Consider the following 16980-nt stretch of genomic DNA (forward strand, 5'->3'; position numbering starts at 1 on the left):
TTAGCTGCCTGTGTTCAGGTAGCTGACTCATGCCCTTTACACCTGCCAATACTGCAGCATGACATCTGTCATTGAAAAAATTTGTACTGGACTCACACATGCTATAGTATTTGTAGTGCTAGGAAACCCAATGGGAATTTTTAAAAGGTTGCATATAGAAAGAATATAACTTAATTAGAACAATGTATTTTCAAAATAATGGTTTCTAACAGGTGAGAACATGGCTTTCAGAATATATACATGTATGTATGTGTGTATACATATGAACAATACACTGAATTGGCTTATACCAACTGTTGTTATCTGACAACATAGTCGTGCCTCAAGGAAAGATTTCTAACATCGACCCATCAACAATGGAAAAAGCAGAGCCTTCCTTTCTCCAGCCTCCTGACCCTGTTGTTCCCAAACACCCTCCCCAGCGGCCAGCTGCCTCTTGCCTGGTGGAGGCATTTGCATGCACAAGTAGCAACTCCTGCACGTGCTGGTGGGCTCACTGACTACGGCCTCAGAAGAGGAGAAGGGCTTGATGCCTGCCTGACCTTCCCCAGCAGGTCTTTTGGAGTCATTTGGGTCTTCTCTCCGCAACTACCAAGCCTCCTTGTGCACTGTTGAGGAGCACGTCTTTGAGATATGGATTGAAACTGGCCAACAAGTTCAAAAAATACTCAAGGCTTGAAAGAGGAAGGTGTAGGGGAGACATGAGAGATGACATGATTGTGTCCATCTCTTGTCCATAGTACATCCACAGTAAAAGTAGACTCATGCATACTTCTGTAGTGGTGGGGGACCACCACAGAGGCCATAACTTACAGTAGCTTGTCTACGATGTGTGAATGACTGTCAGATCATTGACCTAGGCTGAAATTGCCCAGCCTCATCTGTAAGGCAGAGACTTACAGAGTCTAACAGACAAAACACAAATATTCTGTTTTGATGGCTTTTTGGTGGCACTTGTTGAAAATGTTTTATCTTCCTTAAAGGCAATTCTGTCCTCAGTTCATTTATAATCCCATTTATTTCAGGAGAATCACTTCCACTCACAAAACTGTAAACTCCAAAGAGTATGAACTCTTACTGAAGTATCAGTTTCTTCGTAAGTGCAACACTGACTAAATTACAGTGCTTGTCTTGGGACAGTCAAAAGGTACGTACAAAATGTATAGTCCTCTGTTGCTAAGAGAAGAATGGAGTTAGGCAAAACAAGCACACTTTTCCATGCAGCTTAAGTATGTCAATAGCTTTCTTTGCAATAGCTTGTAAACCACTAAGGCAAGGACTCAGCAGCGTATACAGTTTACCTCATAACCTGTGACAAAACCACTTTGACACTGGTGCAGGACCAGTATTTGTTCTTGCAAATAATTCATCTCCTCTCCCTGTTTGGAACCCTATAAACTATTCTGACACTTCTGCCTCATGTTGCCAGCAAGGAAAAGGTTGTATTGCCTTGGGTCCTTTAATAAGCAATTGTTTCCTCATTTGCAAACCCAGTTCAAATACAATGCATAAATCTTTTATCAGGATACGTGGTCTTAACTGGGGAAAACGTATCTTCTACATGCAATGAGTTGCACATAAAGCTACTGTAAATCTCCTAAGGGAGAGATTGGTTTTTAGCAACCTCACAAATTTGCATTACACCTCGCTACCACAGCCACCTTCTCCTCTCCCCCAAGACTGTGGCTGTGTCCAAGCCTAGTGAAGTACCTACGTGCTCAGTGCTAAAGAGAAAGCTCTGTAGGAGCAGCGTTCCCTGTTTGCTAATGCACAATATTGGTGTGCTCAGCCAACTTCAGTTTCTTTGCTCCTTTTTCACTACAACACCGTGCTTCCCTTTCTCTAGACAATTCCCTCTCTAGCACCGGGCAGCTACATTTGTATGTTAATAGACAGCTTCACTGTGAGGTCTGTTATAGGAAGCTAGTGAGGTTTTAAACACAATAACAATTAAAAAAAACCCCAAACAAACCAACCCTACTTTCAGTAAGTGCTTGACAAGGCAGCCATCCGTGATGCCAAAAGATAATGGGACAGGAAATAAAAGGGAAATTTTTTAAATGCTTAATAGTGATCACAGAGAGATCTATTAAGCAAGCGAAGGGAAACTAATGTACAGCACTGGGCCACTTGCTATCAACTTGCCTCAAAACTTAGTGGATCTAAAACTGAGAAACCAAGTGAGGTTGAGACTTGAAAATAGCATTTCAGATATTCCTTTATTCCAGTACCATGGTGATAAGCAAAGTATTAAAGGATTACTGTATAAAGGTGAAGGAAGAGTCAAAATGCCTCTCCCTATCATTCTCTTACCTACATTTCAAGAATACAGAAATAAGAAATTATTAAATGTGTAAGTTAAAAAGAAAGCTATGCAGACAATACTAGCTGAGATTTTGTGAAACACAGGGGAAATAACAAACCAATTTCTAACCTTGAATCTAAATTGACTCTCGCTGAAGTCCCTGGGAACCTTTTTAAGGGGCCCTGAAGATTAAACTTTTAGAATTGAGGATCTGCTAAGAAACTGCAGGTATCAGTAAACTCACACTGGCAAGAGGGAAACACACATGTGGTCCAGCATTCCCACTCTGCAGGGAAGAGATCCCTGCAGCCGAACTGCTTGTTTACTGTGTGACTGGTCTCATCAATCCTGCATCTGATTATGAGGCATGTGGACAGGTCTTTACAGAAATTGGGGGAGAGAAGAGACACTGCAGAATGTGTTGGTCTAAAGAACAGCACAATGAAGGAATGTATTGAAACATTTTTGTATTAAAGCATTGGAAATATAAAATCCAGAGCACTGCTCTAGCCTCCACTGAAATGCTAGCAGTTGGTTACTGGATGGAAATGAATTAGTTGCACGGTGCTGCTGTGTAGAGGAAAGTTTAAATTTAGGATCAAGGGCTTTTTTAATTTTTTGTTGAACACTCTCCACTTTTATCAGGAGGACGAAAAATTATAGGCAATGATAGGTGAGATGGTTGTAGCACATACCAGCTGAGAAACAACCGGTGGATGTGAGGAACAGACTATGAAGCCTGTTAGAACTATTAAAAAGGGGAGTAAAGCTATGTCCTAATGAAATCACACAGCGATGTGATTAGGGTAGAGAGGATGTTATGATGCAAATGTGCCTTGGAGACATCCAAAGGGGAATTAAGACACTCCTGTACGAAACTCTGTGGAAATGGATAAAATCTCAGTGCCACACACACAGCTGCATACATGCTGTCTGCAGGCTACACATCCCTTGGGAAAGAGGTGGAGATTTTTCTCCTACTGCTGGGGACAGAGGGGAAAGGAAAGCTACAGCTTCTCAGCCTACTGCCTTGTTGGACATAGCACAATGTCAGACTAAATGTATCACTGGCCACGGGCTTGAGCTTACTTTCAAGACTTAATTGCTCCTCAAAAAAAAAAAAAAGTGTCAAAGGCTTACACAGCTTTAGTTCACAAATTTAATTAAAGGATTAGCAAAGTTTTCATTTCCTATGTGGAAGCTATTAAGAATAGAAACCTGCATAGATGATCAGCTCATTCAATATAGCTACTTACTGCATTAATACAGTCCTTGCTTAAGTACTGCAAATAGAGCACAGTATTTCACTTTATACAGAAATACTTTCACAGTGGGCCACAACGAAATGAGATTAATTTGAAGTGTGCATAAAACATAACCAAGGAGAATATAAACACCACAGATACTAACCAGCTGGGAAGAGGGTGGTCTTACTGGACACCACGCTGCTTGCAATGTGACAGTCTCTAATAGCTGGGAATGTTCTCGGAGTGCACAGAAAAGCCAGCTCAGTGTACCTTGCTGTTGTGTGCTTAGCATGATTAAAACTTACTTAGATCAGTTTTGAAAAAAGTCCAAATTACAAGTCTTATCACTCCCTGGTGATGCACTTTCTAGGTAGGCTGACTTAAACCAAGACAGAAATGCTGTTTCAAGGCCTTCTCCTTAAGTATTGCCCCACTCCCCTCTTTGATTGCTCTCACTGAAGCACTTGTTTTTCCAGTGATTGAGAGTGAGATGTTTCAGGCACATAGGGGGGCTGACAAGCTGCCTAAGTTAGCACATCTAAGTAGAGATCTAAGGAACAATCTTTAGCCTTCTCACTGCAAAACAAATATTTGCCCTGTGCATCCCATCTGCAATTTTGTTCCCCGCGGAGGATCAACTCGAGGTCTCACCAGAGAACAGTCCTTTCCCCTCTCCCTTCCTCCCCAGCAGTGGGAATCTCAGCTGACTAAACAACCCAACCCTCCCTCTGAGGGTGCGAGCCTGGACCCTCTCCCCGCTGGATCCCGCAGGCTCACCATGCCCACGTCCAGGGAGGGACAGCGTCCCCCCCACCTCTCCCTCTCCTCCTGGGAGTGACATGGTCCAGCCAGAGAACCACGGCCCTGGGGGAGGTTGAGGGAGATGGTCTGGCACAGCCATGTAAAAGCAGCCACCAGTCCACCATCCTGACAAACCTCCCAGCAAAAGGCGGTCCAGCATGGCCAGCTCAGAGATACTCACCTCTAGTGATCAGCACCATGGTGCGGTGTCCCCCCCCCCCCCCCCGAACGAGAAGAACTATAAATATGTGCTCATACAATAGATGAGAGATTCTGAAATGCTCTAAGATGATAGTCAATTTATAATGCTTTATGCAGAGAGGAATATGCAAAGAGAAATATTTCAATATGTAGGCAGAAGGAAAAGCTCAGTACTTGACTGAAACTTTTATTTTGTGTTACATAAGCGTGAGATAATTATATCTAGTAATCTTCCCAGTATTCAGGACATTCTGAGTTTTAAGTCACCCTAGATATTTGGATTATTATAAGTAAAAAGCAACATTGATTTCTACTTCCTTATTGCAGATTGGGTATTTAAAATTTGCTGTGTATTGTGTTTTCCGATCCCTTCCTTCCCAGGAACCACCCTTTTTCTTACAGCATATTGTAAAGTCATAAAAACTGACTGCTTAAAAAAAACCAAACTGAAACAAACCAAAAAGAAAGAAAAAGGGTTAAGAATTCCATTAAAATCAGAAGTATTTTTCATTATTATTACTAGATGCAGCTACCAGTATTTTAAATAGAAATCACCTTATTTTATAACACCACCTGAAAAAATACTTTTACTTACAAGCAAACATTTGGAGGGAGGGCAGTCAGAATGTTATGACAGATTCCTTGCAAGTTCAAAAGAACATAAATATTCAAAAACTATGTCTCTTAATGAAAATTATTTTACATATATGTATTTACAAGACTGGCTAACTTCTATATTTCAGGGTTAAACTTTGTTCTCTGCTGACCCTGTGCGGGGCTGAGGATAGGGCAAGAATTCCTTCTGCTTCCCAAGTGATGAAAACACCAGTCCTGCATGTGACGGGGCCATCAAACCTACCTCCCTGCCCTCCCTCACAGCGCAGTGAGCAAGTTAGGTGACAAGGCGGATTCATCTGCTGGCTAGCAAGGACCAACTGACAAGAGGCTCCTGTTCGAAGTAAGCAGCAGTGCTCCCTGCCCTAGACTTAGTTCACCCTTCACAAGCTGTGGTTGCAATGACATGAATCCCATGACCAGGCACCACCTGCATCTCCCGACGACTACTTTGGGCAAGATGCTCTTGATGCCGTATGTAGGCTGACTGATGGACATCCAGGGCAACAGCGCAAGGGCTCACTGCAGAATTTCAGCCTCAGGCAAACTCTCTTAACCTTACATGCTGTACCTGCTGGCTAGCAAGGCTGTAGCCAAAGTATCAATCAAACTCGTGCCTGCTTACTCTTTAACAAATCCTGACACCATGTAGAGGAAACCTTCCTGTTTCCTAATGCCATTATTCTTAGAACAGCTAATTATTCTTAGATTTCGGTATCTGGCTTTATCTTGTTCACCCTTTATTTCCCCTGAATAGCATCTTAGGCACTGTCATCCTTTTCTCTACAGCTCACTTGTGACTTAAACCAGTTTAGTCTCAGACAAATACACCATTTCACAGTTAACAGCATGGCCTGCAAGAACTCGCATCATACAAAACAACTGCTTCAGATACTGGTTTTTTTGAGATTTTTAAAAAATTAAGAGAACACCCTTTGCTTTCTACTTGTCTATATGGCTAGGTGTCATGGTTTAGCCCCAGCCAGCAACTAAGCACCACACAGCCTCTTACTCACTCCCCCCATCCAGTGGGATGGGGGAGAAAATCAGGAAAAGAAGTAAAACTCCTGGGTTGAGATAAGAACGGTTTAATAGAACAGAAAAGAAGAAACTAATAATGATAATGATAACACTAATAAAATGACAACAGTAGTAATAAAAGGATTGGAATGTACAAATGATGCGCAGGGCAATTGCTCACCATCTGTCGACCAACACCCAGCCAGTCCCCCAGCGGCGATTCCCTGCCCCCACTTCCCAGTTCCTAAACTAGATGGGACGTCCCATGGTATGGAATACCCTGTTGGCCACTTTGGGTCAGGTCCCCTGTCTGTGTCCTGTGCCAACTTCTTGTGCCCCTCCAGCTTTCTCGCTGGCTGGGCATGAGAAGCTGAAAAATCCTTGACTTTAGACTAAACACTACTGAGCAACAACTGAAAATGTCAGTGTTATCAACATTCTGCACATACTGAACTCAAAACACAGCACTGGACCAGCTACTAGGAAGACAGTTAACTCTATCCCAGCTGAAACCAGGACAGCAGGCAAGGAGAAAAATCCGTAATGTATTTAAGGAAGTCATTGAGTTTGTGCATCTGTAGCTGAGGAAGAAGAAACTGATCTACCATTTCAAGAAAGGGGAGGATTTCCACACCAATTGTGCTTAGCCACATACAATGACAATCGTAGCATCATTAAGGTAAGCACAGTTCTGTAATTTTGGCAAGAGTATTTTTAGTACAGGACTCTACCAAGCTGGGCAAATCCATGGCTTCCCCTATATAGAGCCACAAAACAAGAACCATCAACAGCGCTGGACTGACACAGGTCAAAGACCCAAATAAGTGATCTGAGAATTGAAACCCATTGTTAACCTACCAGCTGGATTTTCAAGCCTGAATTCATCCTTGTTCAGCCGTAAATCCCTTCTTGGGCTCTGGCCACATGCTTTTTTAAAACCCCTGGTTCAGATCAGCAGACTGCAAATTTGTCCCCCAGAACCGAATTTGGATTTAACAAATGTTTGATCTGGATTTGATTGCAGAGATTTTGCAGGGAAGGGGAGGAAAGCTTTGAAAACAGATGGGAAAGTTCTGCTGAGATGGTATATTTCAGCTTGCTATGGCCTTCATGTTTAGGAACAATTAAAAGGTGACGAGAACCATCCACTCCATTCATATGCTCTAAAATCTGAAAGAGGGAAAGAGATAGGCAGTTCAGACTTACTTTTCAGATTGCTGTCCAAGATTTGCAGTACTGGTGCCAGGATTTTGGAGGAGACTGCAATGGCCACCTGGGGTAAGACTCGGCGGGGGGGGAGGCCCCCCAGTAGACATTCTGAAGTGTGATCCAGATTCTGGAACAGAGTCCCACTTATCTCACTGCAATCTACCAAACCTTTATGTCCCTATGAAACATGCATTTATATCAGAACTACTAAGAAGTTAAAACAATTGGATTCTCAATGAATTTTACATACAGTAGAAATATTTGGATAATTTACAATAGATTTCAACAAATAAACATTACTTTCATTGCAGTGAACAGACTTATTGCAATACCTGACTCAGCTGACATTTCAGTGATCTTTAAATTCATTTATACGCTTTGTAAACTTACGTGGTAGGTAAATTCATGTCATTTCTAGAAATACTTCTGGAAAACTTTGCAATACAAAGAAAAATCCTCTTGAGAATTGCTTCAGTGAAAGAAGTTGTATGCCAGTAAGAAAGGTAATTGCTACTGGTAATGTGTTTTATTTCACGTATTCTATAATAATGTTCTTATATAACCAAATATAAAAAGGCAGTGACAGTGTATCCAGCCCTCTCTCTCCTCCTCTTCCATCAAAATGGTCTACCAATTTTTGTTGCTAACCCGTGGCTCTGTGCATTCTAAAGGCAATACATTCAAGACAAGATGCACAAGGCAGTAAAATTTTTATGTTAAGAGCAGGGAAGAGAGAAGAAAGAAAAAGCTTACGAAAGTGATAAATACCATCTTTAAAAAAAATGGATGAAAGTCATAAAGTGCAAAAGTCTTTCAAGGAGACTGTATCTTTATGTATAGCACAAAGCTGTATTTTTCACATCAATATTAAATTTTAACAATGTCAATAACATGCTGGCACAGGCCGTAGGAGCCAATAGTCTATGCAGGTTTCAAAAAATATTAATATTTAGACAAAGAGATTTAGACATTCTTTTCTTGAAGGCAAACTCAAGACTAGCATGAACTCCCACTACAACCAAGGACCATCTAAGTATGGGTCACTCTTTAACCCTACAGCCATCAGTACACAGGACCAAACTTGCTGACTCAGCACACAGACAAAATTTTATTACTCTGGTTTAAAAATAAGGCACATCTCCAAGATCATACCACTACCAAAAGAGTACTTCAGATTGTCTTTTAAGATGAAGCCTAGTGTGCTGGAGAAGAGAAGAGAGAGGAGAAGAAAAGAGAGAGGAGAAGAAAAGAGAGAGGAGGAGAAAAGAGAGAGGAGAAGAAAAGAGAGAGGAGAAAAAAAGAGAGAGGAGAAGAAAAGAGAGAGGAGAAGAAAAGAGAGAGGAGAAGAAAAGAGAGAGGAGAAGAGAGGAGAAGGGAAAACACAAGAGCAGCTTCTCATCTTTCTGTCTCTTAGAAGGACTCCTGCTGTGACAGACACAGAAGTCCCAATTACCACAGCAAAAGAAATGAACCACCCCCCCCCCAAACCCAACAAAAAAACCTCCTAAAAAATTAATGCCTTTCCCTGTTTTTCAGCAAGTCTTTGTTTCTCTGTATCCCTCTTGCACTCTATGCTACCAAAGGCCATGGAATGTCTGTCTGGTTGCCTGTCTAGACTACGCCTAATCTCATGCTCCATGAATTTACCCAAGTGAGCTCTGAACTCATCACATCCCAGAGCGACCACCCTCACATGGCACTCACTCTCCTAAAGAGCATGGCTACTCCACATCAGCAGATCAAGGTCTAGATAAACCTGCATACTGTGTGGTTCCTTACAAATGTATTCTAAAACCAGCATTAAACGCATCTAACAATAGCATGCATCTCCTTATGGTGCACTCTTAAATGGCTGTAACTTTTTACGTATCTGCTAGGAATTATAATAATCAGCAGTGAATAAAACAGTGGCTTTAATAATTAGCTTGCATATCTAGAAGAAACCTTATCGGGACAGCAAGATAACCTCCGTTGTTGAACTGAGCAGGGTTAAAATCAAAAGTTATTTCCAACATGATCACAGAGATTAAGAGAAAAGCCTGCTGTAATTGCTTTGTACTTGATAGTATGAGCAAACCAGTAATACCGTGTCCATTTTCCCATTCTTAATTGTATTTCTTCATTTTTTTCAGACTGCATCCAGGTGTTTTTTCTTGTCAGAGCATAGTCTGAATGCTCCCCTGAGGGCAAAGAGAGTTTTACTAAAAGCACATTTAGCACACACAGGAATTTAGTAATGGCTCATTTGTCCTCTTTGAAGACTATGGTCAGAGGTCTTTAGATCCAATGCACTACCATCTGTGTGCATTAATAATGGAGTATTACATTCATTATGCTTCACAATGTGTGGCATAGATAAACAGACGTGTAACCACACCTTGAAAGACTAGTTTTCTTCTTCAGCTCTTCTAGTTTAGATAAATGCACTGCATGCTCTGGAAGGAGATGCTCATATTGATTGCTGCTATTTGAGTAGCAAACTATTTGTTTAAATGATGCTTTGGCATCTGAAGAACCTGGAGAAAAGTCTTTGGTGAATGTTAGCAGGTGAAGGTAAGACAGGTAAAAAAATTACAACCTTTTCCGCATGAAGTTCTCTATATTGGAAAGATTAATTCAATCACCTGCAATTACATTATTTCATATTCATCTGATACACATGATTTTGCAAAAAAATCCCTCATTTACTGAAAAAATTAGAAAGGTTCAGCTGTCTCAAAGATTACAACGCCTGATTTTATTCTTTTCCTTATAGCAAAATCAAGATACTTTATTTCACTTCTTTCCACTTGTGGTGGGTTGACCCTGGCTGGATGCCAGGTGCCCACCAAAGCTGCTCTATCACTCCCCCCTCCTCAGCTGGACAGGGGAGAGAAAATATTAACAACAGGCTTGTGGGCTGAGATAAGGAGAGGGAAAGATCACTCACCAATTACCCTCATGGGCAAAACAGAGTTGACTTGGGGAAAATTAACTTAATCTATTACCAGTCAAACCAGAGTAGGGTAATGAGAAATAAACCCAAATCTTAAAACACTTTCCCCCCACCCCTCCCTTCTTCACAGGCACAGCTTCACTCCCAGATTCTCCACCTCCTCCCCCGCAGCAGCGCAGGGGGACAGGAAATGTGGGTTGGGGTCAGTTCATTACACGTTGTCTCTGCTGCTCCTTCCTCCTCGGGGGGAGGACTCCTCACGCTCTTCCCCTGCTCCAGCATGGGTCCCTTCCACAGGCTGCAGTCCTTCAGGAACAGACTGCTCCAGTGTGGGTCCCCTGTGGGGTCACAACTTCCACCAGGAGCCTGCTCCAGCGTGGGCTTTCCACAGGGTCACAGCCTCCTTCGGGCACCCACCTGCTCCGGCGTGGGGTCCTCCCCGGGCTGCAGGTGGAGATCTGCTCCCCCGTGGACCTCCGTGGGCTGCAGGGGGACAGCCTGCCTCACCATGGTCTTCCCCCCGGGCTGCAGGGGAATCTCTGCTCCGGCGCCTGGAGCATCTCCTCCCCTCCTTCTGCACTGACCTGGGGGTCTGCAGGGTTGTTGCTCTCACATATTCTCACTCCTCTCTCTGGCTCCAGCTTTTCTTTTGTGCAGGTTTTTCCCCCCCCCTTCCTTAAATGTGTTATCCCACAGGCGCTACCACTGTCGCTGATGGCTCGGCCTTGGCCGGCAGCAGGTCCATCTTGGAGCCGGCTGGGATTGGCTTTGTTGGACATGGGGGAAGCTTCTAGCAGCTTCTCACTGAAGCCACCCCTGTAGCCCCCCCACTACTGAAACCTTGCCATGCAAACCCAATACATCACTTAATAAAATATTTTTTTTCAATACAACAAACTATTAGCCAAGGTTTAAGTATGTCAACATCATTGTCCATTTTCACAGCAAGGTATTTCACCCGGTTATACTTGTAAAGGAAAACCAGTTTGGATATCACATTCCCGTTTGAAATTCAGACTTGATAACTGCAAATAGAAAAATTAAAAAGCATTTCTGTTTTTTCCAGCTTTACTCTGCATTTGACAAGAGCACTGCGGATGCCAGTTGCATAGTTTGAACTGCCTCTTTCACCTCATCTTACAATACTCCAATGTTATTTAGAGTAAGTCTTTCTCCAGACCGTGCCAGAGAGGGCGAAGATCAGGAGGAAAGAAAGCTGAAAAGGAAGCAGGTGTGCTTGAGAATGAAGAAGTGGGAAACCAAAACACAGTCAATGTCTGTTTTTTGCTGCTGCTTTGAAAACTACTAGTTGCACCATCATCAATCTCATCAGTAGAAATAAAACTCTCCTAATCCAGCCACATAACACACACTTTCTTAAATTCATTATGCACATAAAATGTAGGGGGTGCCCTAAAAAACCAGTGAATTTTAAAAGCATTAATACTAGAACCAAAAAAAAGTGTCTTTATGTTATTCATTCTCACTAATTGTACAGCAGTAAAGCATAGTCAAGACTCAGCTACATTTTCCCAACACAAAGGAATATTTCTTTAGAAACTGAAGTACAATAAAGTTAAAAGACATTATTTTATTTATAAAAGATTTACCTAGTAAGTTACCAACATACTTTTGCATGTTTTCTAAACATATTAGAAACTAAATCCAATGCCAGTAGACATTTTGCAATTAAGGAAAAGGGTGGAAAACAGTTCAGGGAAGCAACATGGAGTGAGAAAATTACACACAATCAGGAATTGGATGCGGGGCATCATATCACAACGCAGCATCTCTTACCTCTCAAAAGGCAGAAAAGTCAACTTAATGCACCTAGACCTACACCTTGATAGAATCTATTAGTCTCCAGACCTGTATTTTGTATCTGCACTATTTTCCATCTTTAAGCATGATTTGAGCATTAAAAACTGTCCTTTCTTTCATCTTCATGTTCACACATACTTTTCCATTTCTGTAGTTCCTGGGAGTCATTTATCTTCCATACTTCAGCAAACGACTTTAGCTTTTTTCTGGGGGGGGGAAAAATTCAATCAAAATATGGACACATTTTTAATTCAAGCACATCAAACCTTGAAAGCCCTACAGTCATCTGCAAAATTTTATATACAGCCAAAGACAGCAGTTTGCATAGTTGAAATGTGATGTGATCTTCAAACCATCAGTTAACATTTTCCAATAAATGTATTCCAGCTCTAGGACAGTCAACAATTTAATTTTATAACTAACTTACATACCGGAAGCATTGCCAAGATGAAATAAAACTCTGAGCAAGAGTATATCATTAAAGGAAATAAATAGTACTGTAGTTTACACTGTTTAATTGTCAGCATTCAGTTCCTACAAATTTGCACATGTAGAATCATAAAGAGATAACGCATTTTCAAAATAAGTGACTACACACATACTTCCTGTTTTCTTTTTAATATTTTTGGATTTAAGAAGGACTTGTGAGAGCTGTGACAAATAACAACCAGACATTTAAAATGGGTCAACACATTCCTGACAACAAAGATGTCAAGATTGGATGGAATTACCCAGTGGATTTTCTTAAATAATATGAAAGTGATTTAAAAAAATAAGACAAGGCAGCTGGCCTGTGGGTATTGTGACAGCACAAGTATACTGCTATGAACAGGTCTGAGTTTGATTCCCGAGATCATGATAATTTTTATTTTCTAACACAGATACACTGTATCCATTTTTAAATTTGTTAATGTCTCTTTTGGGAAAAAGGTATAGAAGAATACTTTGACATTTAGATCACATCATGGCAATAAGTGAAAAAAACCCAGGAATATACCGAAGAAAATATTTCTATAATGACCTACATAGGAGAACTGGAAAAATTAAGAATTACATAATACAATAAATTATGCACTGCAAAATCATCAGACACATTTGATATTTTTATATTTTTTGCTGACTTGAGCTCCAGGTTTATGTAGATGCATGAAGTTCCCTCCAAAGTGCATGCAAGAGTTCTACAGTGAAGGAATAACCTGGTACAGGTCAAACCCAATGAATTAGCAACTGCTGTGTGGTGGATGTCCCTTCTCCCTGACCCCCTACATAGCACTGTCTCTCATTAAAGAGGGAGGCAAAAGTGTCAAACTCCAGATGGGGTAGGCTGGGCTGCAGTCTCAAGGTTACATTTACTCCACCAATTGCTGCCAGAACCAAGGGCCTCCTCCTCTTGCTCCCACCCCTTCCTTCTTCGGGTAGTAATGCCGGTTCATGTGTAACATCAGGAAATTGAACTTGTGTGATACCAACTGGGGAAAGAACGACTTTTCAGCTGGATCGGATCCCTGACCTGACCTGCTTGTGGTCATGCAAAAACCAGCCCTGGCACCACAGAGAACAGGGCAGGGAGCAACCCCTCCAACCTGCAGGAGATGGGGGGGAGCCTGCTCCAGATGGTCCTCCCAGGTACGTGCCCTCATGTAGCTCAGGTGGCAGCAGTCTGCAGGGAAGTGTGGGGTGCAGGGGCTTCCAGCCTCAGTGGTAAGTCTGGATAAAGGACTCATCACAGCTTTAGATTAAGTATTCATATTCTTTTTCACTTTAAGAATACAAGCAAATTACATACCAAAAGCTAAAATACTGATGGTAGCTTACATATTCAAAAGCTGATACATTGGACAGAATTAAGTCCCATAATTAAGATTGCCCAGTCAGCCCTCACTCTACCCCTCTATGGGCACTGTAAATCAGTCTTCTAACTACATCACTGCATACTATTTTTACTGCTCATAGGTTTTGTATGCAATTAACTCTCTTTTTAGCAACAGAGACATGCTAGAACTCTGTTTGTGCCCTGTCCAAGTAATACACTAGCATGATTTTCATAGAACAAAGGAAGACAAACCAAAGGGACATACTATATTATTTCACATCTTAATTTTATTACACAGTAACTCTGGCCTTCCAGCTCATATTCTCACCTTTCTGAACAACAATTTTTTCTTGATTTTAGAACCCTACATAGCCTATCACAACGGTGTTAAGATACCGGCTAGTAATTTTTGTTTTACTTTTGTCAGTTATGGACTATTATTTCCAATTAACATAAGCTACCACATTATTTTTCCCATAAACTGTCATGTATCTTCAATAGAATGTTTTCATTCCTAAAGGGCTATTTGAATTTTGCTGATAGGACTGTCACTGAAAATAACAACAAAAAAATTCAGTGGAAATGAATATGAATACCAGCACATATTTATATCTGTGTACATGTTAAAGGTTTTATAAAGATGATGCCATTTGATACACATAGGAATTTTCATAACTAGTCTAATATGTAAGGTACATATGCCCCTGAATGAAAAACTGGTTATCAGAAAAATATTAAAATCCCCAGACTTTCTGTAAAATTTTGAGTGTTTGAGGGGCAATCAAAATATATTAAAAATATTTAAGCTAAATCAGAAGAATAGCCACATTCCCTACTACACTACAGTATGCAAATACAATTTCAACTTCCAAAGTGAGTAATATACTTTCTAAATTAAATCTATTAATATTTTCACTATCACTGGTGAGAACAGAAGTAGGTATTAGAAGATAGTTATATTTCAAATGTGCCTTCCTGAAAACAGTGACAATACATACCTGAAAGAATAAATTTGCTAGTATTTGCCATGAGAAAATAAAAAATAGTTTATTCCTAACGTTATCTCAATGTGCATTTAGTTTTTTCCAATCTTGTTTCAGAGGGCAGCAATTAACCTCTGACATAATAGCTAACTATAAAATTTAAAGCTTGAATTGAAACAGATAGCAAAATTTCCTAAATATTTTTTTCGAAGTTTTGTTCCACTGTCTTTTCTGAAGGGTAGGAGGATATCTGAAGTAGCTCTTACTCTTCCTTTTAATGCACATTGTGTGAAATGCTCCTCAATTCATAGCTGAAGTTTCACGGGGGGAGGGGGGGGGGAATCACAATTGTTCTGACCTTTTCATATTCACTATTCTCTCCAACTCCTTTGATTTGTGAGCTGCCTTCTTCAAGATTTCTTCAGGAATATCTGCCAGTTTGGCAACATTTAGCCCATAACTTCTTGCAGAAACTCCTTTAGTTATTTGATAAAGAAAAGTGATAAATTCAGGATTCTCTTCATCTTCAGATCCTAAAAACCAAAACCAAAATCAAAACCTCCTCTATTATGTTAATAAAATGTAGTAGACCAAAGACCGAAATGGCAAAGAGTGTGTTCTCATTATCATTCCTGCTTTCTATGTGATATATTCCATTGAAGAAATATGAAAGAAAAACGTTTCCTTGAGACCACACATTTTACCTACCCATTGTGAGACTGAAAAAACTCTTTACTATACTTTTACCTGGTGTCTTATTAAGCAGACTTGGGGGCATGTGTGTGTAAAACTTAGAATTGCTGTAACTGGGATATTGCATCTCACATCTGCTGAGCAATGACAGAATAAAGGAAGTGTCAGTCATCCCATAATTAATAATTCGTAACTAAAACACAACAAAAAGTTTGCTGTCTGCCAGGAAGTGAGGAGCCATAGAAAATGCTTAGGAAAAACCAAAGGTTAGGATAGTGGGTCTTCTGCTAGGGATTCTTTCTCTTCCATGACAATAACATGGAAACATTAAGAGCCATCATTATAAATCTGGTGACTCCTTCCTCTTCCTCTTTATATATCCTTGTTGCATCTCTGCACAATCCAGGCCTTGTGTAAAGAGCAGAAGTATGGGGTCATTCACTGCCTTTCATTCTTCTATCTTAAAAATGCAGGTTTTTGGAAACAAAGGAGAATTCCATAAATTATGATGACTCAAGGTGATTTGATCTGAGTGATCCAAGCCAAAGACTGGGAAAAAAACATGCCATAAAACTCACCTTAAATAAAACAATTAAAGTGTTAAGACATAAGGAGCTAAAAATACAGGCAAAGTAAGAAACATAGATGTGTTGTTGCTCACAGGCTGTAGGACTACACCTGTTGTGCTTTCTGCAGCGAAACAGAAAAGACTACATATGGCCTGAAGGTTCAGGTCAACTACCATTGGAAGTAGGAATGCTGAAGCAGCACACTGAAACACAAAGTATAGGGTTTCATGGACATAATAGTTAAGGAATACTAAGTATTGAATGTTACCAACAACTCAACTGCCTGAAAGTATCAAGAGATCAACAGTTCAATGTTCAATAAACTTTGTGAGAAAAGGATGTGCTGATGCTCAAGAGAGCAATGCTCTAGCTGGGAACATCAGTGTGGCTAGACAGTGCTCACCTAAACACAACATTACTTTGAGCTATCTGTGCTCAAAGTTAACACATATTTCAGGGATCCCTGCTTCTAATATTAAATGGAATACAAAAGCCAAAGTCTCCATCTAGCCAAACGCTAAATTTTTAAACTAATTCTCTGAAACACATTTTTTAAGTGATAGATTATATATTTAAACACATTATTTAGTGGCAAATACTAAAGTGCCCTGCCCTGATTAGTTTACAATGTAAGCAGGTAATACAATATTAAGAGTGAATTAGGGGGAAGGTTAATGGCGAATACCAAGCCAATTCTTAAAAAAATTCTAGGAATGATTCAGGGAACAGGCCATTACTAGGCAAAGTAGGAAAACCAGAGTAAGAGCA

The 16980-nt window shown here is 40.6% G+C and overlaps 1 protein-coding gene across 1 annotated transcript in view; it reads right to left on the minus strand.

The window, feature by feature from the left end:
* Positions 1–11990: 11990 nt before the first annotated feature.
* The window catches only part of MSH3 (mutS homolog 3), a 118750-nt gene continuing 113760 nt past the window's right edge, over positions 11991–16980 (minus strand). The window contains exons 23-24 of the mRNA XM_010578093.1: positions 15309–15483; positions 11991–12360 (exon numbers count right to left, since the gene is read on the minus strand). Of these exons, the coding sequence (XP_010576395.1) occupies positions 12252–12360; positions 15309–15483 (284 nt within the window). The 3' untranslated portion in view covers positions 11991–12251. The remainder of the gene's footprint in view (positions 12361–15308; positions 15484–16980) is intronic.

This window comes from Haliaeetus leucocephalus, unplaced genomic scaffold (genome assembly GCF_000737465.1).
Source record: "Haliaeetus leucocephalus isolate CR32 unplaced genomic scaffold, Haliaeetus_leucocephalus-4.0 Scaffold598, whole genome shotgun sequence".
Taxonomy (NCBI): Eukaryota; Metazoa; Chordata; class Aves; order Accipitriformes; family Accipitridae; genus Haliaeetus; species Haliaeetus leucocephalus.